General features: G+C 42.3%; 1 protein-coding gene across 1 annotated transcript in view; it reads left to right on the top strand.

Annotated features, from left to right (window-relative positions):
* Nucleotides 1-27,411, top strand: part of SGCG (sarcoglycan gamma) — a 208,701-nt gene that overhangs the window by 89,690 nt on the left and 91,600 nt on the right. The window contains exon 7 of the mRNA XM_036301222.1: nt 25,528-25,629. Within this exon, the coding sequence (XP_036157115.1) occupies nt 25,528-25,629 (102 nt within the window). The remainder of the gene's footprint in view (nt 1-25,527; nt 25,630-27,411) is intronic.

The raw sequence follows: 27,411 nt of genomic DNA, 5'->3' as shown, positions 1-27,411 counted from the left end.
ATGTTCAGTTTCTTGTTTCTTATAAGATTAACCATACAACCCAATAATCCCATTCCTAGGCATTGCCCAACAAAAATTAAAATTGTGTGTGTGTAGAAGTATATATGGACTTTTTTCATAATCATCAAAACAACTTAAATGTCCTTTAACTCACAGAGGTACATTCATCCAGTGGAATACCATTCATCAATGAAAAGAAACAAGCTATAACAGTATGGATAAATGCCAAATGTAGTATTCTAGTGCATTAAGCCAGCTGGAAAGGCTATATACTGCATGATTCCATTCATATGACATTCTGGAAAAGAAAACACTATAGGGACAGATAGCAATGGTTGCCAAGGAATGGGTGTGTGGTGTAGGGTGACTACAGAGGGGCATTTTTTTATTATCTCTAGAACTGTTCTGTATCTTGATTGTGTTGTGGTTGCATGACTGTAAATTTGTGAAAACTCACAGAAATGCTCACTCAAAAGGGTAGATTTTATTATCTGAGAATTATATCTCAACTCACCTGACTTAAAAATAGCTAAAAATTAGGCATATTCTTTTGTTTTCAAGATTGCATAGTGATTTGTTGTTTGCAGACAATTGTAATTTATGTTATTAAAATCATAAGCTATTACGGGTGAAAGGAGATAAGTCATCTCCTTTCAATTCCCTCTTTTTTTAATCCTCACCTGAGGATATTTTTCCATTGATTTTTAGAGAGAGTGGAAGAGGGAGGGAAAGACATAGAGAAACATCGATGTGAGAGAGATACATCAATTGGTTGCCTCCTGCATGAACCGTGACCAGGGTCTGGGCCAGGGAGGAGCCTGCAACCAAGGTACGTGCCCTTGACTGGAATCAAACCCGGGACCCTTTGGTCCACAGGCTGACACTCTATCCTCTGAGCCAAACTGGCTAGGGTAGTTCCATTATTTTTCACTTGGGTTGGCAAACACACAATACAATATACAGGTCATGTATTATAAAATTGTACACCTGAAACCTATATAATTTATTAACCAATGTCACCTTGATAAATTCAGTAAAAATAAATAAATAAATAAATAAATAAATAAATAAATAAATTTTCAAATGAGAAAAGTAACAGCCAGAGGAGGAAATGAGACATGACAAGGAACAATTTGCTTTCAAATTTCGATTATGTGTAAATTAGGTAATTTAGAGGCTATAATTAGCATTAGTTTTGTTATTTTTGTACCTGGTATATATCCTGTCTAATAAAAGAGAAACATGGTAATTGGTGTATGACCACTACCCTTCCCATTGGCTAATCAGGGCAATCTGCAAATTAACTGTCAGCCAAGATGGCGGCCGGCAGCCAGGCAGCTTGAAACTAACATGACGCTTGCTTGCTTCAGTGACGGAGGACTCCAACGTTCCCCGCCTGCCGCTGCAGGCCTCTGAGCTGCAAGCAACTATGTAGCAAACATAGAAGCTAAACAAAACCCCAGAAACCTGCCGGGCTTCAGCCAGCAGGATTGCAACATTGTAAGCAAAGGCCAGAAACCTACTTTCAGCAGCGGAGGCCTAAGAGCTGGAGCCAAGCCTCAAAGCTAAAGCTGGCCCAGAATAAAAAAAAAAAAAGAAAAGAAAAAAAGGAGCGGTTGGGAGCTTCAGTCACCCCCAGCCTGAAAACAGCCCTCAGCTCCTCACTCAGACTGGCCAGGCACCCCAGTGGGGACCCCCACCCTGAAGGGTGTGTGACCAGCTGCAAACAGCCATCATCCCCTCACCCAGGCTGGCCAGGCACCCCAGTGGGGACCCCCACCCTGATCCAGGACACCCTTCAGGGCAAACCAGCTGGCACCCACCCATGCACCAGGCCTCTACCCTATATAGTAAAAGGGTAATATGCCTCCCAGCACCAGGATCAGCGGAGCCGCGAGGCCTCCCGGCACCGGGATCAGCGTGACAGGGGGCAGCGCCCAAACCCCCTGATTGCCCTGCGGCTCTGTGTGTGACAGGGTGCGGCGCCCCAACCCCCTGATCGGCCCTGCTCTGTGTGTGACAGGGTGCGGCGCCCCAACCCCCCTGCCCCCCACGGGCCCTGCTCTGTGCGTGACAGGGTACAGAGCCCCAACCCCCCTGATGGGCCCTGCTCTGTGAGTGACAGGGGGAAATGCCCCAACCCCCTAATTGGCCATGCTCTGTGCATGACAGGGGGTGGCGCCGCAACCTCCCCATAGACCCTGCCTTGAGTGTGACTGGGGATGGTGCCCCAACCCCCCAATTGGCCCTACCCTGAGCGTGACTGAGGGTGGAATCACAACCTCCCGGTCGCCCTGCTCTGTGTATGACAGGGGGCGGCGCCCCAACTCCCCAATCGGCCCTGCTCTGAGCCCGACCAGGGGCTGCACCTAGGGATTGGGCCTACCCTCTGCCACCCGGGAGCAGGCCTAACCCAGCAGGTCGTTATCTCCCAAGGGGTCCCAGACTGCGAGAGGGCACAGGCGGAGCTGAGGGACCCCCATACCCCCCGAGTGCACAAATTTTTGTGCACCGGGCCTCTAGTCTATATTATAAAAGGCCAGTGGCCATAATGCCGCAACACCATAACGACCAAACCACTGGTACCAGGAGGTGCATTGATGGATCCCGCGGTGGTGCAGCGGGTCTGGGTCTCATGTGATTTCGCATGCTGGGCCTCTAATATATATATATGCCTAAGTGACCGGTCTACTGGTCACTATGATGCACACTGACCACCAGGGGACAGATGCTCAATGCAAGAGCTTCCCCCTGGTGATCAGTGCACTCCCATAGCCAACCTCCCATGGTCCCTCTCCAGGCCAGCTGGCCCCAATCAGCCCCTATTGAGACTGGGCAAGGTAGCACCAATCACCCCGATTGCCGGCCTGGCCAAGGCATGCCACCCATGCACAAATTTGTGCACCAGGCCTCTAGTAGCAAAATAAAGTCCAAATTCTTGGCATTTATTCAGTTTTTTTTAAAAAAATATATTTTATTGATTTTTTACAGAGAGGAAGGGAGAGAGATAGAGAGTTAGAAACATTGATGAGAGAGAAACATTGATCAGCTGCCTCCTCCACACCTCCCACTGGGGATGTGCCTGCAACCAAGGTATATACCCTTGACCGGAATCGAACCTGGGACCTTTCAGTCTGCAGGCCGATGCTCTATCCACTGAACCAAACCGGTTGCCGGGAGCCGGTCCATGCTTGCTGTTTCAAGGGACCTGGCATATATGGCATACTGTTCTTAATATGTTTGCTCACCTTCTTGGCACTATGTGTTTTAACCAAGGTCTCCTCTCTGAGAAAGGTTGTTTCCCCAGGTAGGGATTTTCCCCTGAAGTTAGGGAGGGAATAAAACCTCTTAACTAAGTGCCAGGCGGGTAATTAATCACTTTAACTACGGACAATCGTGCTTAAGCTACATAATCTTTACTCCCTGGAATGAAGATAAGAAACGCCCTAACCTTTGTAATAGAGATTGATAGGATTGAATCAACTGGTATAAATACAGATGCAACAAGACAGCAAGACACAGAACTTAGAACACAGAACTTAGAATACAGACAGAACCTACACAGAACCTACAGACAGAAGAACTTCGCTGGAGAGAACATGGCAAAAGATCCTGGACTGAACCTGACTACAGAAATTGGCAAGAGAACCTGACTAGAACCTGGTGACAGAACCTGGCTGGAGAACCTAGCGAGGGAACATGGCTACAGAACCTGGCTGGAGAACCTGGAGAACCTAGCAAGAGAACATGGACACAGAACCTGGCTGGAGATCTGAAGCAGAACCTCTGGAGATCCAGACCAGAACTTGGCTGGAGATCCTGGCTGGAGATCCTGGCTAGGTTGCTGATCAACTGAACACTGTCTCCGTGTCCTTCCTTCTTTGCCGACTCCGTCTACGCCTTTGGGAACCCCTGGACCTGCTGGGGTTGGACCCCGGCAACCGGTCAGAAATTTTATTGTTTTTTTTTTAATTTTTATTTTACTTTTAATGTATATTTTTGTTGATAGTATTACAGATGTATCCAGTTTACTCCCCTTTACCTCTGTCCTCCCAGCCCCTACCACCCCCAATCCCCAGTTCTTCACCACCGTATTGCCCATGCCCATGGTCTATGTACATAAATATGTAAGTTCTTTGGTTTACCTCTTCTTGTCCCTCCAACCCCACATCAAGGTATATCAGTCTGTTCCATGCCTCCATTCTTCAAGTCCTATTTTATTGGTCAATTCATTTTGTTCATTAGATTCCACAAATAAGAGAAATCATGTGATATTTGTCTTTCTCAGATTGGCTTATTTCACTTAGCATAATATTTTCCAGGTCAAGCCATGCTGTCCCAAAGGGTAAGAGAGCCCTCTTTTTAGAGCTGCATAGTATTCCATTGTGTAAATGTACCGCAGCTTTTTTATCCCTTCATCAACTGGTGGACACTTGGGCTGTTTCCAAATCTTAGCTATTGTAAACAATGCTGCTATGAACAAAGGGGTGCATATATTCTTTCTGCTTGGTGTTTTAGGGTCTTTAGGATATATTCCCAGAAGGGGATAATGAGGTCAAACGGAAGTTCCATTTTTAATTTTTTAATGAAACGCCATACTGTTTTCCATAATGGCTGCACCAATCTGCATTCCCACCAGCAATGAAGTAGTGTTCCCTACCCCCGCCCACCACCACCCCCCGCCCCCCGCATCCTCTCCAGCACTTGTTGTTTGTTAATTTTTTCATGATAGCCATTCTGACAGGTGTGAAGTGATATTTCATTGTGGTTTTAATGTGCATTTTTATGATGATTAGGGACTTTGATCATTTTTTTTTCATATGTCTCTTGATCATTTATATGTCCTCTTTGAAGAAATATCAACTCAGGTCTTCTTCCCATGTTTTTATTGGATTGTTTGTCTTCCTTTTATTAAGTTGTATGAATGCTTTATATATTTTGGATATTAACCCCTTGTCAGATGTATCATTGGCAAATATGTTCTCCTATACCAGTGGTCGGCAAACTCATTAGTCAGCAGAGCCAAATATCAACAGTACAACGATTGAAATTTCTTTTGAGAGCCAAATTTTTTAAACTTAAACTATATAGGTAGGTACATTGTTATTAACTTAATTAGGGTACTCCAAAGCTGGCCTTTGCTAAAAATGTCCTCAATCTGATTGTGGTACGTTCGCTGAGGTCGACCCCTTCCAACTCTCCCATCCACACTCATCTTGTATACTTGTTTCATCTATCTCCTTTCCGAAAACCGACTTCTGTGCATGGGCCATGAAGTTTCAATTGCACTGTATGTGCACGCCCACACGTGGTATTTTGTGGAAGAGCCACACTCAAGGGGCCAAAGAGCCACATGTGGCCTGCGAGCCACGGTTTGCCAACCACGGCCCTAGGAGATGAATTCATAAACATATTGCCAGATGAGATGTTTGAGATTTTACTGCCTTCTCTAAGATTTTTATGGTTTCATGTCTTAAATTTAAGTCTTTTATCCATTTTGAGTTTATTCTTGTGTATGGTGTAAGTAAGTTAATGGTCTAGTTCAGGGGTGGGCAGACTTTTTGACTCGAGGGCCACAATGGGTTCTTAAACTGGACCGGAGGGCTGGAACAAAAGCATGGATGGAGCGTTTGTGTGAACTAATGTAAATTCAAAGTAAACATCATTACATAAAAGGGCACGGTCTTTTTTTTTTAAATTTCAATAGTTTTATTCATTTCAAACATTTTAACAAGAAGAATGTAAACAGTAATTATTATAATTTGAAACTTCAAAAAAATGGAGGAATCATAGCACAATAACATACCTTATATTGAAGATGGCAAAGGCAAAATAAAATTGCCTAACAAAGGAAAGGTACAAAAGCCTTTCAAATTAAACTTAAATATAATAAAATAATTTAAAACTAAAACAAATAGAAAAGAACAAAATGTGTAAACAGTAAATTAAACATTTTCTTTAGTGCAACTTCCAAATTATGCCCGGGACGTAGATGTAGATGGCAATGTAGACTGGGTTGAAAGGTTTTTGGTCTTTAAAACATCAACTTCAGTGGGAACAGTGTTGTTGGTCTCCTTTTTTAGCTAATGCATCAAAGTCTGGAGTTAGTTTTGTTGTGGCTATTCTTAGGATATATCTGAGGTGTTCGTCAGTTAAGCTGGATCTGTGAGGGGCTTTGTTGATGTTCATGATGCTAAATGTCTGCTCACAAACATAGGTTGACCCAAACAGCACCAGTATCTTCTGTGCCATCCTCCGGATGTTTGGAAAAGTGGCTTCATTAAGTGAAGCATAAAAGTCTCTTAGTTCAAGAGAGCTGAATTTCTCCTTTAGGACAAAGTCAGACTGAAGATCGATGAGTTCCAGTTGCACCTCTTCTGGTGCTGTTTCAGGGTTTTGTGACAAAGGACAGGCCACCAGTTGAAGTGACTGGTCAATTTTTTCAACATCAGAAAACCGACGACAGAATTCTGCATGCAGGTCATCCAGTGATTTGCTGTATTTCTTCACGTTTTGGATGGTCTCCTTCTGTGTGGCTAGTGTGGCAAAATGAGTGAAGACTTTGTCTGAAATTTGTCTGGAAAAGAAAATCAGCTTCGATTTAAAGGCTTTCACATTAGTGTACATGTCATGTACATACTGATCTTTTCCCTGTAGCTTCACATTTAGCTCATTCAAATGTGAAAATATATCTACAACAAATGCAAAGTCACACAGCCAATTCTTGTCACTCAGCTCAGTAAATTCGTCAGACTTCCCCTTTAATTTCAAAAATGCACCAATCTCTTCTTGGAGCTCCCACACTCATTGGAAAACTTTGCCCAAACTCAACTAGCGGACACGAGAGTGGTAAAGTAAGTCGTGGTGATCCGCATCAGTTTCCTCCAGAAACTTAATAAACTGACGGTGCTGAAGTCCCTTTGCTCGAATGAAATTAACAAGCTTTACGACTGGATTAACAACATGATTAAGTTGTAATATAGACTTGCACAATGATTCCTGGTGAATAATACAGTGAAGAAAAATAACATCTTGGTTAGGGTTCTCCTCTTTCACTTTATCCTGAATTCTTTTTAGCAGTCCAACATTTTTTCCAGTTAAATTTGGAGATCCATCTGTCGTGACATTAGCAAGTTTACTCCATGGTAGCTTCATTTTCTCGATGACAGTAGACACCCGGTCATACAAGTCCTCTCCCTGTGTTTTTCCTTTCAGTGGCTCCATGGCTAAAAACTCCTCCGTAATTTCAAAATTGTCACTAATCCCTTGGATAAAAATTAAGAGCTGAGCAGTGTCCTTTACATCATTACTTTCATCCAATGCTAGTGAATAAAACTTAAAGAACTCTGCCTTACTATTTAACTTGCTGGCCAAGTCTTCATCAATCAGTTCCACTCGACGAGTCACTGTCCTGCGCGATAAGCTGAGTTTTTCAAACTTGCCTTTGCTCTCTGGACACAAGAGACCTGCTGTCTCTATCATACATTCTTTCAAAATCTCGCCTTCAGAGAGAGGTTTGCTAGCTTTTGCTAATTTGAATGATAGCATAAAACTTGCTTTGGTAGTTGTCTCTTGAATTGCAGTTTGTCTGTGAAAGACATTTTGCTGAGCCTGTAATTTAGCCATCAACCTCTGTGCAGTAGCCTCCCGTTCTTGAGGTGACTGCTTGCTAGCATAGTTGCCATGCTTTGTGGCAAAGTGACGGCTGAGATTGTACCCTTTGAAGACTGCAAGTGTTTCTTGGCATATCAGACATACCGGCATTGATCGGACTTTGGTGAAAAAATATTTTGTTGTCCACTCCCTCTTAAACACTTGGCATTCACTGTCCACTTTCCTTTTCTTTGGTCCACTCATGTTTAATATTGGGCTAAAACCAACAGTACTGTTCTCTTATTAAATTCTTTACTAAAATAAGACAGTAAAGTATAAAAACAAGTGATTAAATTTTCTCTACTATAACATTTTTGGTCTTCTAAAAATATATATATATAACAAAATCATCTGAAAAAGTTCAGACATGGGACAGAGGCACACCCTGACCATAGAGAACAACCCCTTTCCTCCATAGGAAACCTGTGTATCTTTCACACAGGCCCTTTGTTTATGGTAACACACATAGCTGCACATTGCTGTGTCTTCCAGACACACTTGTATGGGAGGTGCTAGGGCAGTGCAAAACATGGGTAACCAGTAGTTACCACTAGCACTTCCGTTACTGGCAAAAAACAGCCGCAGTGCACATAGTGTGAAAGAGCCCATTATCAATGTCAGATTGCATCCACTGGACTCTATAAAAACAACCAAGTGCCACTTTTAAATGCCCATTGCAACAGTTTTTCTTATTAAAAGCTGAAAATGGCAGGATATTTATATATATACCCCTACTGTGACAGCCTGGCAAAGCATTACAAAGGAGAAAACCCAGCATCTGGTGATGTCCATAAGTACAAGACTTCAGGCTGTCATTACCAAGAAAGGGTTTCATCCAAGTATTAGATATGAACATTTGATTTTCAGTTTTTCATTTGTCCAATTACTTCTGAAACCCTGAAATTAAGCGATTTTGTAATAAAATCTTTAGTTCTTCACATTTCTATACAATCATTTCGTTCAACCCACTGAATTAGGGTTCGTTCACACTAGCCGTGCTGCCGTTGCAGTGTGGTGCAGTACTGCAATGCAGCGCAGCTAGGGTTAATGCAGGGTACACAGGTTTCCATCATGTTTGCGTTGATGCTAATGTGCAGTGGTGCATGTTAACACAAATGCCCTGTAGCACGCATTTTTACAGCTGAAAGTCTTTGTTGTTTTATTAACAAGTCATTGTGATGTACAGAATGTGGGAACAGGAAAAAATTGTGTTTGAGTAGAGCTCTTAATCTTACCTCAGAAAGGCTCTCATACTGTGCTTTCCAAGGGCGTGTCTCCCTACATCACCACGATAACGTGTCTACGCATTCCCAGGGTGATGTCGGGAGACGCGTCCGCGGGCATTACAAGGAGCCTCTGGAAGATTGAGAGGTTGTTCCTTCTACTGAATGGGCGGATATAAATCCGCCCACTCAGAAGAAGGAGCTGTGGCCATGTTTCCCGACGTTGCCATGTTAACACTGCTGCTGGTGAAGGAGCAGAGGGGAGAGCAAGAGAACCCTCCACATTTTGGCTCCGCGGGCCAGATAGAACAGCTGAATGGGCCGGATCCGGCCCGCGGGCCGTAGTTTGCCCACGGCTGGTCTAGTTTCATCTTTTTGCATCATGTGACTGTCCAGTTTCCCCAACACCATTTGTTGAAGAGACTATCTTTATTCCATTGTATGTTCTTGCCTCCTTTGTCAAATATTAATTGACTATAATGGTGTGGGTCAATTTCTGGAATTTCTGTTCTGATTCATTGGTCTATATGCCTGTTTTTGTGCCAGTATAAGGCTGTTTTGGTTATAATGGCTTTGTAGTATAGTTTGATATCCAGTATTGTGATCCCTCTCACTTCCTTCTTCTTTCTCAAGATTGCTGCAGCTATGGCTCCATATACATTTTTGGAGTATTTGTTCTAGCTCTGTGAAGTATGCCATTTGTATTTTAATAGGGATTGTGTTGAATCTATAGATTGCTTTGGGTAGTATAGACATTTTAATGATGTTAATTCCTCCAATCCATGGACAGGGTATTCATTTTCATTTTGGGGGGTTTTTCTTTTTTCCACATCCTATAGTTTTCCAAGTACAGGTCTTTTACCTCCTTGGTTAAGTTTATTCCTAGGCATCTTATTTTTGTTGTTATTGTTGCAGTGGTAAATGGGGTTGCTTTTTTAGTTTCTCTATCTGAGAGTTCATTCTTGATGTATAAAAAAATGCCATCAATTTCTGGATATTGATTTTGTATCCTGCTACCTTACCAAATTCATTTATTAAGTCTAGTAATATCTTGGTGGAGTCTTTAGGGTTTTCTATGTACAATATCATGTCATTTGCAAATAATGACAGTTTTACTTCCTCCTTTCAAATTTGGATGCCTTTTTTTAAAAATTAAATCTTTATTGTTCAGATTATTACATCTGTTCCTCTTTTTTCCCCCCATAACTCCCCTCCACCCAGTTCCCACCCCACCCTCCTCCCTCACTCCCCACCCACTGTCCTCATCCATAGGTGCACGATTTTTGTCCAGTCTCTTCCCACATCCCCCACACCCTTTCTTCCCCCCCCCCCAAGAATAGTCAGTCCATTCCCTTTCTATGCCCCTGATTCTATTATATTCACCATTTCATTCTGTTCATCAGATTATTCACTTGATTTTCAGATTCACTTGTTGATAGATGTGTATTTGTTGTTCAAAATTTGTATCTTTACCTTTTTCTTCTTCTTCCTCTTCTTAAAGGATACCTTTCAGCATTTCATATAATACTGGTTTGGTGGTGATGAACCCCTTTAGCTTTTCCTTATCTGTGAAGCTCTTTATCTGACCTTCAATTCTGAATGATAGCTTTGCTGGATAAAGTAATCTTGGTTGTAAGTTCTTGGTATTCATCACTTTGAATATTTCTTGCCATTCCCTTCTGGCCTGCAAAGTTTCTGTTGAGAAATCAGCTGACAGTCGTATGGGTATTCCCTTGTAGGTAACTGAGTTTCTTTCTCTTGCTGCTCTTAAGAGTCTCTCTTTGTCTTTTGCTCTTGGCATTTTAATTATGATGTGTCTTGGTGTGGTCCTCTTTGGATTCCTTTTGTTTGGGGTTCTCTGCGCTTACTGGACTTGTAAGTCTATTTCTTTCACCAGGTAGGGGAAGTTTTCTGTCATTATTTCTTCAAATAGGTTTTCAATATCTTGCTCTCTCTCTTCTTCTGGCACCCCTATAATTTGAATGTTGGTGCGCTTGAAGCTGTCCCAGAGGCTCTTTAAGCTATCTTTGTATTTTTGGATTCTTTTTTCATTTTGCTTTTCTGGTTGGGTGTTTTTTGCTTCTTCCTATTTCAAATCGTTGACTTGATTCCTGCAATCCTCTAGTCTGCTGTTGGGAGTCTGTATAATATTCTTTATTTCAGTCAGTGTATGCTTAATTTCTATTTGGTTCTTTATCACAACATCGAGGTTCTTATTAGATTTCTTGTAGATCTCATTAAGTTTATTGGCAGTTTTTAGAAAATTATTGAAAGACCTTAAAAGTGTGGTTTTGAACTCTATATCCAGTAGTTTGCTTTCCTCCATTTCTGTCATTTGTGTCCTTTTTCTTCGTCTCCGCATTTTTTTATGCTTCCCTGTGTTGATACAGTGGTTTTCTGTGCTAAGTGTCCTCTAGGGCCCAGTGGTTCAGCCTACCCAATTACCTGAGGAGGACACTCTTGGAGCACCCCCTTGTGGTCTTTGTGCACAGTCTTTTTGTAGTTAAGCCTTGATTGTTGTAGGTATCACTGGGAGGAATTGGCCTCCAGGCCAATTGGCTGTGAGAATAAGCTGTGTCTGCAGTGGGATAACTTTTGTGCTGGAGACACCCCTCTGGGGCAAGACTTGCTTCAATGGGGCTTTGGTGCTCACTGAGTCTGCACCCTGAGTGTGTCCTTTATGTTTCCACGGAGCTGCAAACTGGATGGTCCCACTCTGACCTCTGGGCTTCCTGGCTCCTGGATCTCTAGGGAGGTGCTAATCTAGCCTTTGCCTTAGGCTATCCAGCAAAAGCCTCCCTGCAGGGCTTGAGTGGGGTGGGTCCCATGGGATCAACAGGGTGGGGCTAGCAGTTATGGCTGCTCTCAGTCCTGCCCTCAGAGGCTTTGCTTCTCAATGTCCTGGTAATCGCTGCAAGCCCCTTGGAGAGAAAGCTGCCCTCGAGTTCCAACCGATGCCAGACAGTCCTGCTTCTCCCGTATGAGTCTGGGTCCCTGGAGACTCACCCGGAACTGGAGCTCAGAGCCTGAGACTCCCTCCTGATTGAAAACGACAACCGCACCCTTAGCCGCCAGCCCGCTCCACACCTTAGTATTATACTTCCGCACTGCGCCTCCTCTGAGTCTCGGTATGCTTTTCTCTTTCCTTCTAGTTGTAGAATTTCCACTCAGCCAGCTTTCCTGTGGTTCTGGGTGATGTCTGTTCCGTCTTTTATTTGTATTTTTGAAGTGGTTGTGCGAGGCAGCAATCTCCAGTGTTTACCTATACTGCCACCTTGGTTTCTCTCAATTTGGATGCCTTTTATCTCTTCTTCTTGTCTTCTTTGCTGTGGCTAGGACTTCCAGTACCATGTTGAATATGAGTAGGGAAAGTGGACATCCATGTCTTGTTCCTGTTCTTAAGGGAAATGCTTTTAGTTGTTGACCATTCACTCTTATGTTGACTGTAGGTTTGTCATATATGGCCTTTATTATATTAAGTATGATCCCTCTATTCCAACTTTACTGAGAGTTTTTATCAATAAAAGGGTAATGAATTTTGTCAAATGCTTTTTATGCATCTATTGATATGATCATGTGATTTTGGTATCTGTGTTCATCAGGGATATTGGCTTGTAATTTTTCTTTGTAGTGTCTTTATCTGGTTTCAGAATTAGGATAATGCTGGCTTTGTAAAAAGAGCTTGAAAGTTTTCCTTCCTCTTGAATTTTTTGGAATAGTTTGAGGAGGATTGGTGTTAGTTCTTTAAATGTTTGGTAAAATTCTCCTGTAAATCCATCTGGTCCAGGACTTTTGTTTGCTGGGAGTTTTTAAATTACTGCTTCAATTTCAACAGTTATTATTGGCCTACTCAGGTTTTCTGATTATTTCTGATTGAGTTTTGGAAGAATGTACGTTTCTAGGAATTTGTCCATTTCACCTAGGTTGTTAAGTTTGTTGGCATATAGTTGTTCATAGCATTTGCTTATGATCCTTTGTATTTCTGTGGTGCCCATAGTTATTTTGCCTCTTTAATTTCTGATTTTATTTACTTGGATCTTCCCTCTTTCTTGAAAAGTCTCACTAGATGTTCATCAATCTTGTTTATCTTCTCCAGCTCTTGGATTCATTGATCTTTTGTACTTTTTTTATTTTTATTCTCTGTCATTTATTTCCTCTCTGATCTTTATTATTTCCTTCCTTCTACCTTCTCTGGGCTTTTCTTGCCTTGCTCTTTTTTAATTCATTTAGTTGTAGGATTAAATATTTTAATAGTCCTTTATCTTGATTTTTTTATTTTGGGGGGGCGGGGAGTAGGCCTGTAGTGCTATGAACATTCCTCTTAGGACTGCTTTCACCGTGTCCCATAGGTTTGGGATTGTTGTGTGTTCATTTTCATTTGTTTCCAGGAAGTTTTTAATTTCTTTCTTGATCTCATTGGCAATCCATTCATTGTTTAATAACATGCTATTTAGCCAACATGTATTTGACTTTTGTTATTGTAGTTGATTTCTAACTTCATGCCATTGTGATCCGAGAAGATGCTGATATTATATCAATCTCCTTGAATTTCTATCGGCTTGTTTTGTGTCCTAATATGTGGTATATCTTTTATAAAGTCCCATGTGTGCTTTAAAAGAATGTATATTCTGTTGCTTTGGGGTGAAATGTTCCATAAATATTAGATCCATTTAATCTGGTGTGTCATTTAAGGCCTCTGTTTTCTTGTTGTTTTTTTTGTCTGGAAGATCTATCTAGTGGTGTCAGTGGCGTGTTGAAGTCCCCTACTATGACTGTATTGCTGTTAACCTCTACCTTAAAGACCATCTAGAAATTTTTTATGAACATGGGTGCTCCTATATTGGGTGAATATATGCTTACAAGGTTTATATTTTCTTGTTGAATTATTCCCTTTAATATTATGAAGTGGCCTTCTTTGTTTCTTGTTATGACCTTTGTTTTGGTGTCTATTTTGTCTGATATGAGTATTGCTACCCCAGCTCTTTTTTCATTTCCTTTTTCATGGAATACTAGAGGCCTGGTGCACAAAAATTTGTACACTCAGGGGGATCCCTCAGCCCGACATGTGCCCTCTCACAGTCTGGGACCCCTCAGGGGATATCCACCTGCTGGCTCAGGCCTGCTCCCTGGGGGAGCGTGCCTAAGCTGGCAGTCAGATATCCCTCTGGCAGCCCAGGAGCCCTTGGGGGATGTCCACTTGTCAGCAGGGAGCAGGCCTAAGCTGCATTTGGACATCCTTAGCACTGCTGAAGAGGCGGGAAAGGCTCCTGCCACCACCACTGTGCTGGCAGCCATCAGCCTGGCTTGTGGCTGAGCATAGCTCCCCCTGTGGGAGCGCACTGACCACCAGGGGGCAGCTCCTGCATTGAGCGTCTGCCCCCTGGTGGTCAGTATGTGTCATAGTGACCAGTCATTCCCAGTCGTTCTGCTGTTAGGTTTAATTTGCATATTACCCTTTTATTATATAGGATAGAGGCCTGGTGTGCAAGTGGGGGCCGGCTGGTTTGCCTTGAAGGGTGTCCCAGATCAGAGTAGGGGTCCCACTGGGGTGCCTGGCCAGCCTGGGTGAGGGGCTGATGGCCATTTTCAGGCTGGCCATGCCCCCCGGCTACCCAAGCTGCTAGCCTCTCCTATTGGTCTGGAAGCAGGTATCTGGGATTTATTTATCTTCTATAATTGAAACTTTGTAGCCTTGAGTGGAGTCCTGGGCCGGCCAGTGCAGGCAGGAAGCTTGGCTTCCTCTATCACCAGGGGCAACCCAAGCCTCCTGCTCGCTCCAGCTCTGTGGCTGCCGCCATCTTAGTTGGGCTAATTTGCATACTCACTCCTGATTGGCTGGCGGGCGTGGCTTGTGGGTGTAGCGGAGTGGTGGAGTGATGGTTAATTTGCATATTTCTCTTTTATTAGTGTAGATATTTTTTCATCCCTTCACTTTCAGTTTCTGTGTATCTTTTGTTTATGGCTATGATCCTCTCTCTTTTCTTTTCTTCTTCTTTTTAAAGCAGTCCCTTTAACATTTCTCATATTGCTCATTTGGTGTTAATGTACTCTTTTAGCTTTTTTTCCTCTGGAAAGCTCTTTGTTTAACCTTTTATTTTAAATGATAGCCTTACTGAATACAGTATTCTTGGATTTAGGCCCTTGCTTTTCATTACTTTGAGTACTTCATGCCACTCCCTTCTGGTCTGAAGTGTTTCTATTGAGAAGTCAGTTGACATTTTAATGGGAACTCCTTTGTAGGTATGTTTTTTTCTCCTGCTGCCTTTAATATTCTTTGTCTTTAACATTTGCCATTTTGAATATGATGTGTCTAGGTTTGGGTCTCTTTGGGTTTCTCTTGATTGGGACTCTCTGTGCCTCCTGAACTTGTGTGACATTTTTCTTCACCAGGTTGGGGAAGCTTTCTATCTTTATTTCTTTAAGTAGGTTCTCTGTTCCTTGCTCACCCTCTTCCTCTTCTGGTTTTTCAGTCAAGTGGATATTGTTATTTTTCATGTTGTCCCGGAGCTCCTTTAAGCTATCTTCCTGCTTCTAAATTCTTTTTCCAATTTGCTGCTAAAATTGGGTATTTATTTCTATGTTGTCTTCCAAATCGCTGATTCTATCATTTGCTTCATCCAATCTACTTTTAATGCCTTCCAGTGTGTTCTTGATGTTAGATATATCATTCTTCATTTATGTCTGGATTTTGTTCATGATCTCTATGTCCTCTTTCATACTCTTGTAATTTGCAATAAGTTCCTTAAGCACCTTTATAACCATTGCTTTGAAGTCTATGTCTGATAGGTTGCTTACCTCCATTTCATTTATTTCTTTTTCTGGAGTTTCCTTCTTTTCATTCATTTGGGGGATGTTTTTTGGTATCCCCATTTTAGCTGTCTCTCTGTATTTTCTCCTATGTATTTGATAGAATTGTTATGCCCTGCCCTCCAATCTTTGTGGGATGGCCTTATGAAGAAAGTGTCTTGAGGAGTCTAGTGGTGCAGTTTCTTTGTTCACCTGAGCTGAATGTTCTAGGAATGCCCCTCTGTGCATTATTTGGGCTCTCATGTTGTAATTGGGACTGTTACTATCAGGTCATAACAAGACACAATAGGACGAAACAAAAAATATCACGAAAATCAAGCTATTCAATGCAACAACAGGAAATACTGAGAAGGAAAAAAAAGAGAAAGCAAAGCAAAGAAAAAAAAAATAGAAAGAATATTAAAAGACACACAATCAAATATTTAGAAGGGGATATAAACAAGAATAAGATGGAAAAATGGCTATATGGGAACAGGAGGATGCTAAAAGAACTGGTATAGGAGAAAAAAGAAAAGGAAACAGAAAATAAGTGAAATAATAATAATGAATTTAAAACATAATGATAATGAATATAGGATATAGATAGAAAATGTAAGATTGAAATAATGAGAAAAAAGAGAAAATCAAAATAAAATAAGGAAAATTAATCACAATAAGAATAGGCAAAAGTAGAATAAAATCAAAGGGATGAGAGAAATTAGAGATATGCAAAAAAAGAGAGAGAGAGAGAAGAAAGAAAAAATGCGGGGAAACAACCAACAAAAAACACCCAGATCAAAAAACAAAACCTCACATACACAACCACTGTAAAACCTTCGGGTCTGCTATTTGTGGAGCTCCTTGAATTTTGCTCTGATGTTGAATGTGGTCTCTTAGTGTGTCTATCCTGGGCCCCCTGGAAGCTTCTCTGGTGCAGGTCAATATGAGTTACTGTCCCTTTCTGACCCAGGGCAACTTGAAGCCCTTAGTAGTCCAGTGGTTGGGGACTCCTTAGCCCAGAGGCTGGGTCTGCCTTGTGTCTCACACCTTGACTGTCCCTTTTGTAAGCTGTATTCCTTTTCCCCATGATGCTGGGCTCTGTGGGGATATCCTGGTCTTGGCCAGGATGGTTTGATCAGACTTCTGTTGGGTGTGGTGCCAGTGGCTTGTGGGGGGAGGGGGCAGGCCCTTCCTCTCCTAATGCCTCAGCCCTGGCTTGCTGGTACCTCCTCTCTGTTACCTGCAGGGGCACAGATTTTTTGCCCTGGGGTGTTCCACCTTGTCTCAGGTCACTGTAGGTCAGGTCAGAAGCAGCTGTTTTGCCAGTGGGAAAGAGGGGATTTCCCCTGTGTTCCACGTGGACAGTGCTGATCTCCTTCCTGGACCTACTGTCCAGTGCCCTTTTTGCTCACCTGCACGAGTTCCTTCAAGTATTAGAGGGCCCTCCAGGTTTTATGTTAAGTGTGTCCTTCAGACCCCTCCAATGTAGGCTGGCCCTGAGCTCCACTGTGTGGTCCTCCCCACTGGTCAGAAGAGCTTCCCAGGCTACAGGATGGCAGAGGGCTAGTGCTACTCTATCCAGGGACTTCAGCCCCAGGCTCCCTCTACTGCACCCACTCTGCAGTCTCCACAGACAGTGCCTTTGAGGCTTCCTCTCTCAGTCCCAGGCCCTCCCGTCTCACCTACATATCTGCAGCCTCTTCAGTCTCCTCCGGTCCTCAGTTTAATAGTTCCAGGTCAAGCGAGGCTACATCTACCTCCTGTCCTTCTTGGAGGCAGGACTCTAGGGCAGTGGTGGCAGTGGTTGAGTACATGTCAGGGGCAAGAGCCCTGCAGGGTCAGTAGTGGTCGCCTGGTGGTGGCACAGTGTCCAGGCTGGGTTCCACTGGGTGCATGGGTTCAGGCTGGGTGTGTGCCAGGCATGCAGAGGCCTCACAGGTGTCTGTTACAGGCATTTGCGTCTGGGTTGTGACCTCTGTGGCCACATGGGGACCAGGACGGGGTCTGTCCAGATGGTGGTGAGGCTTGGCACATAGCCACTGCTGCTCCTCGCAGCCTCCTCCCGAACAGGAGGAGTGTAAACCTTTCAAGGTGGCACACTCTCCAAGCTGGAGCTGTGACCAGGGAGTGGCTGTAGCAGTAGCAGAGGCTCTGTGCCCATAGTGAGGGGTCCCGTGGCTGTCAGCTGCAGATGCATAGGGTCCTGCTGCTGTTCCCTTAGGTTCATGGCCAGGTGTTGTCTGTGGCAGGCGGGCTCTGGCTCTCTCTGCTGCTGCTGCTGCTATGAACTTAGGTGCGTGGACCTGAGGTTGTGTCCTTGGGGCACTCTCACATGGGTTCAGGCCCAACTGTGGCTAGTCTGGGTGGTGGCGAGGTTGGGCACCTACCCACTGCTGCTTCCTGCAGCCTCCTCCCAAGGAGGACCTTGCAAACCCTTTCAGATGGCTGGCTTTCCAAGCCAGAGCCAGCGGGGAGTGCCTGTGGTGGCAGCAGGGGCTCTTTGGCCAGGGGAGCTCGCACCCTTCCCCTCCCCCCCTAAGACTTCTGCATGAAAGTACTGTCACACACACACACACACACACACACACACACACACACACACACACTCGCCCTCTCACTCCCTCACTTACTCACACTGTCCCTCTCTCCAGTCCTGCCAGCTGCCATGTTCCGAAGTACAATTTGTCCATTTATTCACTTTTTTTTGTTAAAATATATTTTATTGATTTCAGAGAGGAAGGGAAAGGGAGAGAGAGATAGAAACATCAAGGATGAGAGAGAATCATGGAAAGGCTGCCTCCTGCATGCCCCCCATTGAGATCAAATTGGAAACCCAGTCATGTGCCATCACCTGGAAATATACTTTGACCTCCAGGTTCATAGGTCCATGCTCAGCCACTGAGGCACGCCAGCTCAGCAAATGTTTAATTTTTAAGGAATGAGGATGGTGTCAACCATAATTGAAAATAAGTTTTTAAAAAGAAACTCGGTAAATTTTTGGCAGTCAATATAAAAACCAAATTCCCTAATAAGCAATATGACACAATTTAATTGATAAAGAATTTTAGAGCTCAAAGAATGCCCCTCAATGAAAGTAAAAATTAGGCTGGGATTTGAAGAGAGAATGCCAGTATAAGGGAGTAAACAATATATAAGGGGCACAGGGCTGCCACGGACCAACCTGCCTGCACAAAAGTGCTGTGGCTGAAGGGTGCCATGCCCTGAGAGTGGAGAGAGGGCAGGACTGCAGAGTGCTGGAGATGACGGGGTGAAACTGGTGGGCTTCTCACATCCCAAGGTGAGAAAAGAAATGCCATTTATTCACTTTTTTAAAAAATTTTTTTTATTGATTTCAGAGAGGAGAAGGGAGAGGGAGAGAGAGAACCATCAATGATGAAAGAGAACTATTGATGGGCTGCCTCATGCACGCCCCCTACTGGAGATGGAGCCATCAACCCGGGCATGTGCCCTGACCAGGGATCGAACTGTTTGTTATCTCCTGGTTCATGGGTCCATACTCAACTGCTAAACCACACCGGCCAGACAGCATTTATTCTCTTGAATCCAGAAATTAAGCAGTATGTCATCAGATTACAATTTATAATCTTAATGTTAGACCCCCAGAGCAAGGACAATGGGCCAGGTATAGAAACTCACTAGAGAAGAAAACTCCAGATGCCTAGCAAGGGACAAAATTGGGAAAACAAGAACCTCACCCCCAGGGTAACCTTTTCTCCCCTAGCGTATCACTGGTCATGCAGTTTAGACCCTCTGACCTTTTCCTCCCTAAAGATAACATCTAGGAGAAACCAAGATGGCGGCATAGGTTAACGCCGGAGATTGCTGCCTCGAACAACCACTTCAGAGATATAAAAAAGGACAGAACTGGCATCATCCAGAGCCACAGGAAGGCCGGCTGAGTGTAAATTCTACAACTAGGAGGAAAGAGAATATCATACCCAGACTCAGAGGAGGCGCAGTGCTAAAGTGAAATAGTCAGGTGCGGAGTGCGAGCGAGGAGCGGGCTGGCGGCGGAGGGCGCGGTTGTTGTTTTCAATCGGGAGGGAGTTTCAGACTCTGAGCTCCAGATCCGGGCGAGTCTCTGGGGACCCAGACTCAAACGGGAGAAGCGGGACTGTCTGGCTTCGGTCGGAACTCGAAGGCAGCTTTCTCTCCGAGGTTTGCAGCAGTTGCTGGGACTCTGAGAGACAGAGCCCCTAGGGACGGAACTGAGAGCAGCCATAACTGCTCGCTCCGCCCGCCCTGTAGATCCCCGGGGACCTGCCCCGCCCAAGCCCTGCACAGAACCATTTGCCGGATATCCTCAGGCAAAGGATAGATTAGCACCGCCCTAGAGATCCAGCACAGAAGCTCTCCCACTGCAGACACAGCTGACTCTCATAGCCAGTTAGCCTGGAGGTCAAATCACCCCTGGTATTACCGACAACAATCAAGGCTTAACTACAAGACTGCGCACAAAGACCACTAGGGGGTGCACCAAGAAAAGATATAAAAATGCGGAGACAAAGAAACAGGACGCAAATGTCAGAAATGGAAGATATAGAGCTCAAAACCACACTTTTAAGGTCTCTCAAGAACTGTCTAGAAGCTGCCGATAAACTTAGTAAGGCCCTCGAAAAGACTGGTGAGACCGCCGATAAATGTAGTGAGATCCTCAAGAAATCTAAGGAGACCCTCGATGTTGTGATAAAGAACCAACTAGAAATTAAGCATACACTGACTGAAATAAAGAATATTATACAGACACCCAACAGCAGACCAGAGGAGCGCAAGAATCAAGTCAAAGATTCGAAATGCGAAGAAGCAAAAAACACCCAACTGGAAAAGCAAAATGAAAAAAGAATCCGAAAATATGAAGATAGTGTAAGGAGCCTCTGGGACAGCTTCAAGCGTACCAACATCAGAATTATAGGGGTGCCAGAAGATGAGAGAGAGCAAGATATTGAAAACCTATTTGAAGAAATAATGACAGAAAACTTCCCCTACCTGGTGAAAGAAATAGACTTACAGGTCCAGGAAGCGCAGAGAACCCCAAACAAAAGGAATCCAAAGAGGACCACACCAAGACACATCATAATTAAAATGCCAAGAGCAAAAGACAAAGAGAGACTCTTAAGAGCAGCAAGAGAAAGAAACTCAGTTACCTACAAGGGAGTACCCATACGACTGTCAGCTGATTTCTCAACAGAAACTTTGTAGGCCAGAAGGGAATGGCAAGAAATATTCAAAGTGATGAATACCAAGAACCTACAACCAAGGTTACTTTATCCAGCAAAGCTATCATTCAGAACTGAAGGTCAGATAAAGAGCTTCACAGATAAGGAAAAGCTAAAGGGGTTCATCACCACCAAACCAGTATTATATGAAATGCTGAAAGGTATTCTTTAAGAAGAGGAAGAAGGAGAAAAAGGTAAAGATACAAATTATGAACAACAAATATGCATCTAGCAACAAGTGAATCTAAGAATCAAGTGAATAAATAATCTGGTGAGCATAATAGAATCAGGGACATAGAAAGGGAATGGACTGACTATTCTTGGGGGGGAAAGGGGTGTGGGGGATGCGGAAAGAGACTGGACAAAAATTGTGCACCTATGGAAGAGGACAGTGGGTGGGGAGTGAGGGCGTAGGGTGGGGCGGGAACTGGGAGGAGGGGAGTTATGGGGGGAAAAAAGAGGAACAAATGTAATAATCTGAACAATAAAGATTTAATTAAAAAAAAAAAAGATAACATCTAGGCCTCAGGTGTATTTCAGCTCCAGACCCAGAAAAGTAGCAAAACCAGACAAGTGATGCCGGGGCTGCCTCAGGACCAGCTTTTACCTCCCAAGTCACTCAACAGGTTTCCTTAGCCTTAGCTATCACATACAAATTCCACTCAGCATACCACCCCCAATCTTAAGGGAAAGTAGAAAATGAACTATTCCCTAAAGAATATAGGCAATCTATGTTAGGAGACTCATCTACATTGGAATCAGGTGTTGCCAATCATCCTGCTCAGGATTAGAGTAGCTCCCTGAATGGGGTTGGGTTTAGTCCCTATGAAGTAACATATGGGTGACCCTTTCAGGCTGCTATAGGAATAGATGCATATGTAGATCATGATGTTAAAAATTAAGAATTATATGCAGCATCTTTACCAGGTGTTCTAGTTATTGTTTTTCAGTATCTACAATATAAACTATTCTGACAATGCCACCCTCCCTTATAGTAATGGACATACTAAGTTGCCGGCTGCTTGGTTTCTGATATGTGGGGTAACTGTTTATACATATAACCCTGCCAACAGCACCAGGAGGCCTTGTTTCTTAGGATGACTGGTAGAAGATAGAGACCGTTGGTCTGATTCCATAAAAATAATTACTAACAAATAGAGGAGGGAAATGTTAGGACTATAGGGCAATTAAGATCTTTAATGGCCATTTGTAAGCTTCCTGCCTTAGGAGAACAAGACCAGAAAAAATAACTTGGTGGACACTTGGAATCAGACCATATAAGAAATTGATACGGTCCTAAAGACACCTGATTGCACACCTGCATTCCATCCACATTCCAAGTCTGCCCATTCAGCCCCCAAACCCACTGATGACAGACAATAAGAGCTTCCCACCAGTGACTGCATAAGGATGAAACTCCAGCTCCTGGGGGCAGCCATCATCAACCCAATGTCTCCTTGGTTCAGTGCTTAATGTCCCTTTCTTTAAATTAATTAAATTTTTCTTTATCCACTGTCTGAGATGACTATTTATTCTGCCCACGTACCACCATGATAACCTTTCATTTAAAAACTTCACTTTGGTTACCTCTAGGACAGCAGTTCTCAACCTGTGGGTCACGACCCCTTTGAGGGTTGAACGATCCTTTCACAGGGGTCACCTAAGACCATCGGAAAACACATACGTAATTACATATTGTTTTGTGATTAATCACTATGCTTTAATTATGTTCAATTTATAACAATGAAATTGGGGGTCACCACAACCTGAGGAACTGTATTAAAGGGTAGCGGCATTAGGAAGGTTGAGAACCACTGCTCTAGGATATAAAATTCCTGATGGAATTGTTTGCTAAAAAGTGGCTTATTATCCTGGTTTGTATCGCTCAGCCTATCATCAATTACCAATGTTGTAGCTGGACCAGCCCTTGTAGTTCTTATGATTGCAAGATGCCCTTCAGTAATAACTCAGAAAACTCTGAAATGATACAGGTTTTGTTACTTAACTAGACCTGGGAAATTCAACAGAACATCTGGGGCCATGAAGCAAGGTCGAGAGCTCACAGGATCCTGAGATTCTGCTTTTATTGGGATGGAGGCTGGGGACCTAGGGTTTCACCTGGCCCACCCTTTATTGGTTAATTTAAAACATAGGAGCAGGAATTTAAAGCACAGGAAGAGGGAAAAAAACCACAAAAACAAGTAGCCCAAGTGGTCACTTATTGCAATTAACCAAGATCTCTAAAACAAGAGATGCAGTGGGGAAGGCAGCCTGGCTCCATAAGGCTTGTAGTGTTTATTGGAAATAGCTGTCTTTGAAGTGGACGCATGGGTAATCAAAGCTTAAGTCAGGCCCATGCATTACAGTAAGCCCTTGATTTTGCTGACCTCAATTTAACAGAATTTCCAGTCCCTATGTCATATGTGAAAATTAACACCCTGTTAATTTTAAAATGCTTTTAACCCAAGATTTGCTTATAATCAAATTAACAGATTATTTGTAATTGTTAATTCACTGTTTGAACAAATTTTAGTGAATAGGCCATATATTGGAAAAAACACTATAATAATTTTTCCAACATAAATATTACATATCTATAACTACTATAGTCTACATACTTAAATCCAAGAGTTACTGTTTGTAAACAGTGTCAGGCGAATGATTAGCACATGATCACATCACATCATGCCCAAAAATTGGTTCTGTAGTCACGTGGTGTGACTCTCTACAGCTGTTTGAACACCTGCTAGCAGATGTTCCCACATGCACCAAGCCATGCCCAAACTATGTGCATTTAATTGTGGTGACTTGAATGCATGCTTTTACTAGACCTATTCAGTATAAATTTAAAGTTGCAGTAATACATTTAGAAAACTTTTCTGTGAAATTAAACTTTTTATACATAGTTAATTATAATTACACAAATATATTTACATATGTAAAAACAGGTAAACTAATTTGTCAATTTTTTAACATACCCATTCAGAAAATCTGGTTTACTATATAATGGACTTTCAGCTTTAATAGACACCCCCTCAACTGAATTAGTCCATTATGTCAAGGTTTTACTGTACAGGAAAAGATAAAAGCAACAATTGTCAGGGCTTATACAACTTATCCACACATGATGGATTTCATAATATTTCTAATGTTGATTTAATTTTGTAAACCATGCTTTGCAAATGCATGGTTGGATCCTGTGAGAGACTGTTATCAACTTTTGAGACTTTGAGCCCTTTCTTCAAACTAACTGCACACTGAATCACACCTGTAAGAGAGACTCCAGAGGGCTCCCCTGCCTGTGGTGGGGGTTGGCCCAAGCCCCGCAGCATGAGGTGCTTCCATCAAGCACAGAGGGAAACCACTGCTCCCAAACCTAACTTTGGGAAGAGGACCATAAAGATGGTCCTCAGATAGAGCACCATGCAGATTATGTAATCACACATTGAATTTGGTTCTTGTGAATGGGGCTTGTCAACCAGAGAAGTCTATGGCATCAGTTTAGAGTAACACATCTCTGTCCTAGAAATCAATCACCTGTTACTGTATAAAATGTCTTCGTTTCATTCTTTTGGCTTTTCTGCTGCCCCCCAACTTTAAATCCATGTCTATTTTGGGGGAAGAGAGGGAAAATAAAGATTCAATGAGTTTAATTTAGGTGCTTCTGAGATATTCTAAAGGAGAGGACAGATTGGCAACCATATATTTGGGTATGGAGCTCAGAAGAGAGATGCTAGTGGAAGCCAAGGGTGTGGCCAGAGAGAGAATACCAGGAAAGAGCCTAGGACTGAGCCTGAGAAAGTCAGCTGTCAAGGCTGGGTAGAGGGGGATGAATGTGTAATAAGGGGGAAAGTGTTTCCTGAAGTAGGAGAAAAGCTAGGAGAGCACGGGATGGTGGACATCAAATGAGGATAGTATTTCAAGGAGAAATAGATACAGTATTGAATGCTGTTGAGAATGCAAAGGAAAGGAAGTTTTCAAATGTCCACAAGATTTAGTAGCATGATGGTGGTATGTTATTTCCAGAATTAAGTTTTCTATTCTTTCTGATAGTTACTTTAACACTGAAAACTCCTGAAGAGCAGACACCTTGAATAGATCTCCACATCTTCCTTTATTGCTTTTTTAGTTAAGAAATGCCCAATAAATATTGGCTATTTTGTGAACTTAATGATACACTTGAAACCTTCATTCAAAAAGTATTTGTTTTGGGGTGTGCTGGTGATAGAATTGTTCTATATCCTGATTGTGTTGCAGTTACATGTGTTAAAACTCCTAGAACTGTACACCTCAAAAGAGTCCATTTTATTGCATCAAAATTTAAAACATTTTAAAATAGTAGTGATATAATTATTTTTCTTACATGATGGTGATCTTTTGGGTATTTATGGTAAAGAGATTCTTAAACTCTTATATGTAGTTCCTAAGTGGGCCTTTGTATTTATACAAGACAATAAAATACTGTATATTGAATAAAAATAACTAAAGTTTTAAATAAAGTATTTGAGAGAAATACAGAAAAGTGCTGATAGGAAATTCATGAAAATGCATATGTAATTTAAGCTGATACTAAAAGAAAGGAAAAAGAAAACCATAACAAAATCTCTATTGTTTCATCTTTTTAACAGACAGGAATGGGTCACTTGCGTGTTACAAAAGATGGGCTTCGCCTGGAAGGGGAATCAGAATTTTTATTTCCTTTGTATGCCAAAGAAATACACTCCAGAGTGGTAAGACAATGATGAAACATTTAAATCATTTGTGTTTTATGAAAAACAAATAATGATTAAGCACAAAAATTTCTGAGGAGAAATAAAAAGGAGACATATGTACTACTATCTGTAATACTTTAAACAATAAATTAAAAATAAAATAAAATGTATACATGTACACACATTCATGATAAACTCTTTATAAATGGATTTTCTCTAAGGCTGTGGAACTTATTTCTAATACTAGAGGCCCCAAGCACGAATTCATGCACCAGTGGGATCCCTTGGTCTGGCCTGTGGGATCGGGCCAAAACCAGCTCTCTGACATCCCCCGAGGGGTCCTGGATTGCAAGAGGGCACAGACCAGGCCCAGGGACCCCATTGGTGCAAAATCGGGGCTGGGGAGGGATGCTGGAGGTTGGCCAGCCAGGGAGGGGCCATGGGAGGGCTCCAGGGCATGTCCGGCCAGACTCAGTCAGTCCTGATTGGCCAGACCCCAGCAGCAACCTAACCTACCAATTGGAGCATCTGCCCCCTGGTGGTCAGTGCACGTCATAGTGAGCAGTTGAGCAGCCTTAGCATTTCATTAGCATATTACACTTTGATTGGTTGAACGAACGACTGAACACTTAGCATATTAGGCTGTTATTACATAGGATTACATTCTAAAAAGACTCTATTTTATGCATTTCAAATCTGAATTAAGTGGTCTCAGTCATTTAAACCATAATAAAGTAAAGTTGGTAATGAAAAACTTTATCAAAAACAATCTAAATTTCTTTCTCTTAGTGCAACTAATTTAAATACACTTCTTTCAAGGCATTTAAGATTTATCTAAGAAGAATAGAAAGAAATTAGTGTCATAGTGGTATGTTCTATAGTAATTATACTAATTATACTGATTGTGATCCTGTAGGATTCTTCATTAAGAGATTAAACATCACTATTAAATAATTGTGTGACTTTAAAAGTAAATCTGCCTCAGTATTATCTTCATTTACTTCTATGAATTTTATAACAAGTAGAGCCAAGCACAAAATATAGTCAAACAATTTTTGTACTACTTTACCTTATGTGATACTATGGACTTTGTAGCAGAGTTAACATTTTGCTAGATTACTGATTAGGTGATATTAGCTAAATAAAATGTTAAAACTTTGTCCAACTATAACGTATAAATTGTAAGTCATTTTTCTCCCATCTTTCTAGATATGAAAAAATATGTCAGTATCTCCTACATGCAGGGTCTGTACCAACTATTCCAGAGCAATTAGAAAGAAAACAAAAAGTCAACAACTGAGAAACATTTGGTCTTGTAAAAGAGATAAAGCACTCCTAAACTACACATCAGAGCAATCGCCAAGCTCTACCACTGCAAAATGATATGGTGTAAAACTTACACAGAAATAGTGACTCCAAAGGAGAGATCCTAGAGAGCACAGGACACATAAGTAGTTATTAGGCACTACTAGAAATATCTCAGTTGACAGTAGGGGCAGGCAAATGACCTATAATATGAACCTGATTCTGAGAGCTTATTCAGATAGTACACTTCCATCAATCTTAATGGTATTTCAGTGTAAAACAGCCCTGTTATATAGAAACATGGGAATTAATGCAAGCTTTTATAAAAAGGAAAATCAGATGTGAACAAAAATTTACATATTAAAAAATAGAGAATAAAAAAATTTACATATTAGAATTTAGGCTTCTTTTCCTTTAGAGTTATGTTGGCTGATCCCCTATCATATTTTTAAAAGCTAAAGCTAGTAGAATAACCTGGTGACTAAAAGCAGGTGA

Source organism: Myotis myotis, unplaced genomic scaffold, assembly GCF_014108235.1.
Source record: "Myotis myotis isolate mMyoMyo1 unplaced genomic scaffold, mMyoMyo1.p scaffold_m19_p_3, whole genome shotgun sequence".
Classification (NCBI taxonomy): Eukaryota; Metazoa; Chordata; class Mammalia; order Chiroptera; family Vespertilionidae; genus Myotis; species Myotis myotis.
Note: the sequence above shows the minus strand (reverse complement) of the source record. Positions and strands in the feature narration are given on the sequence as shown.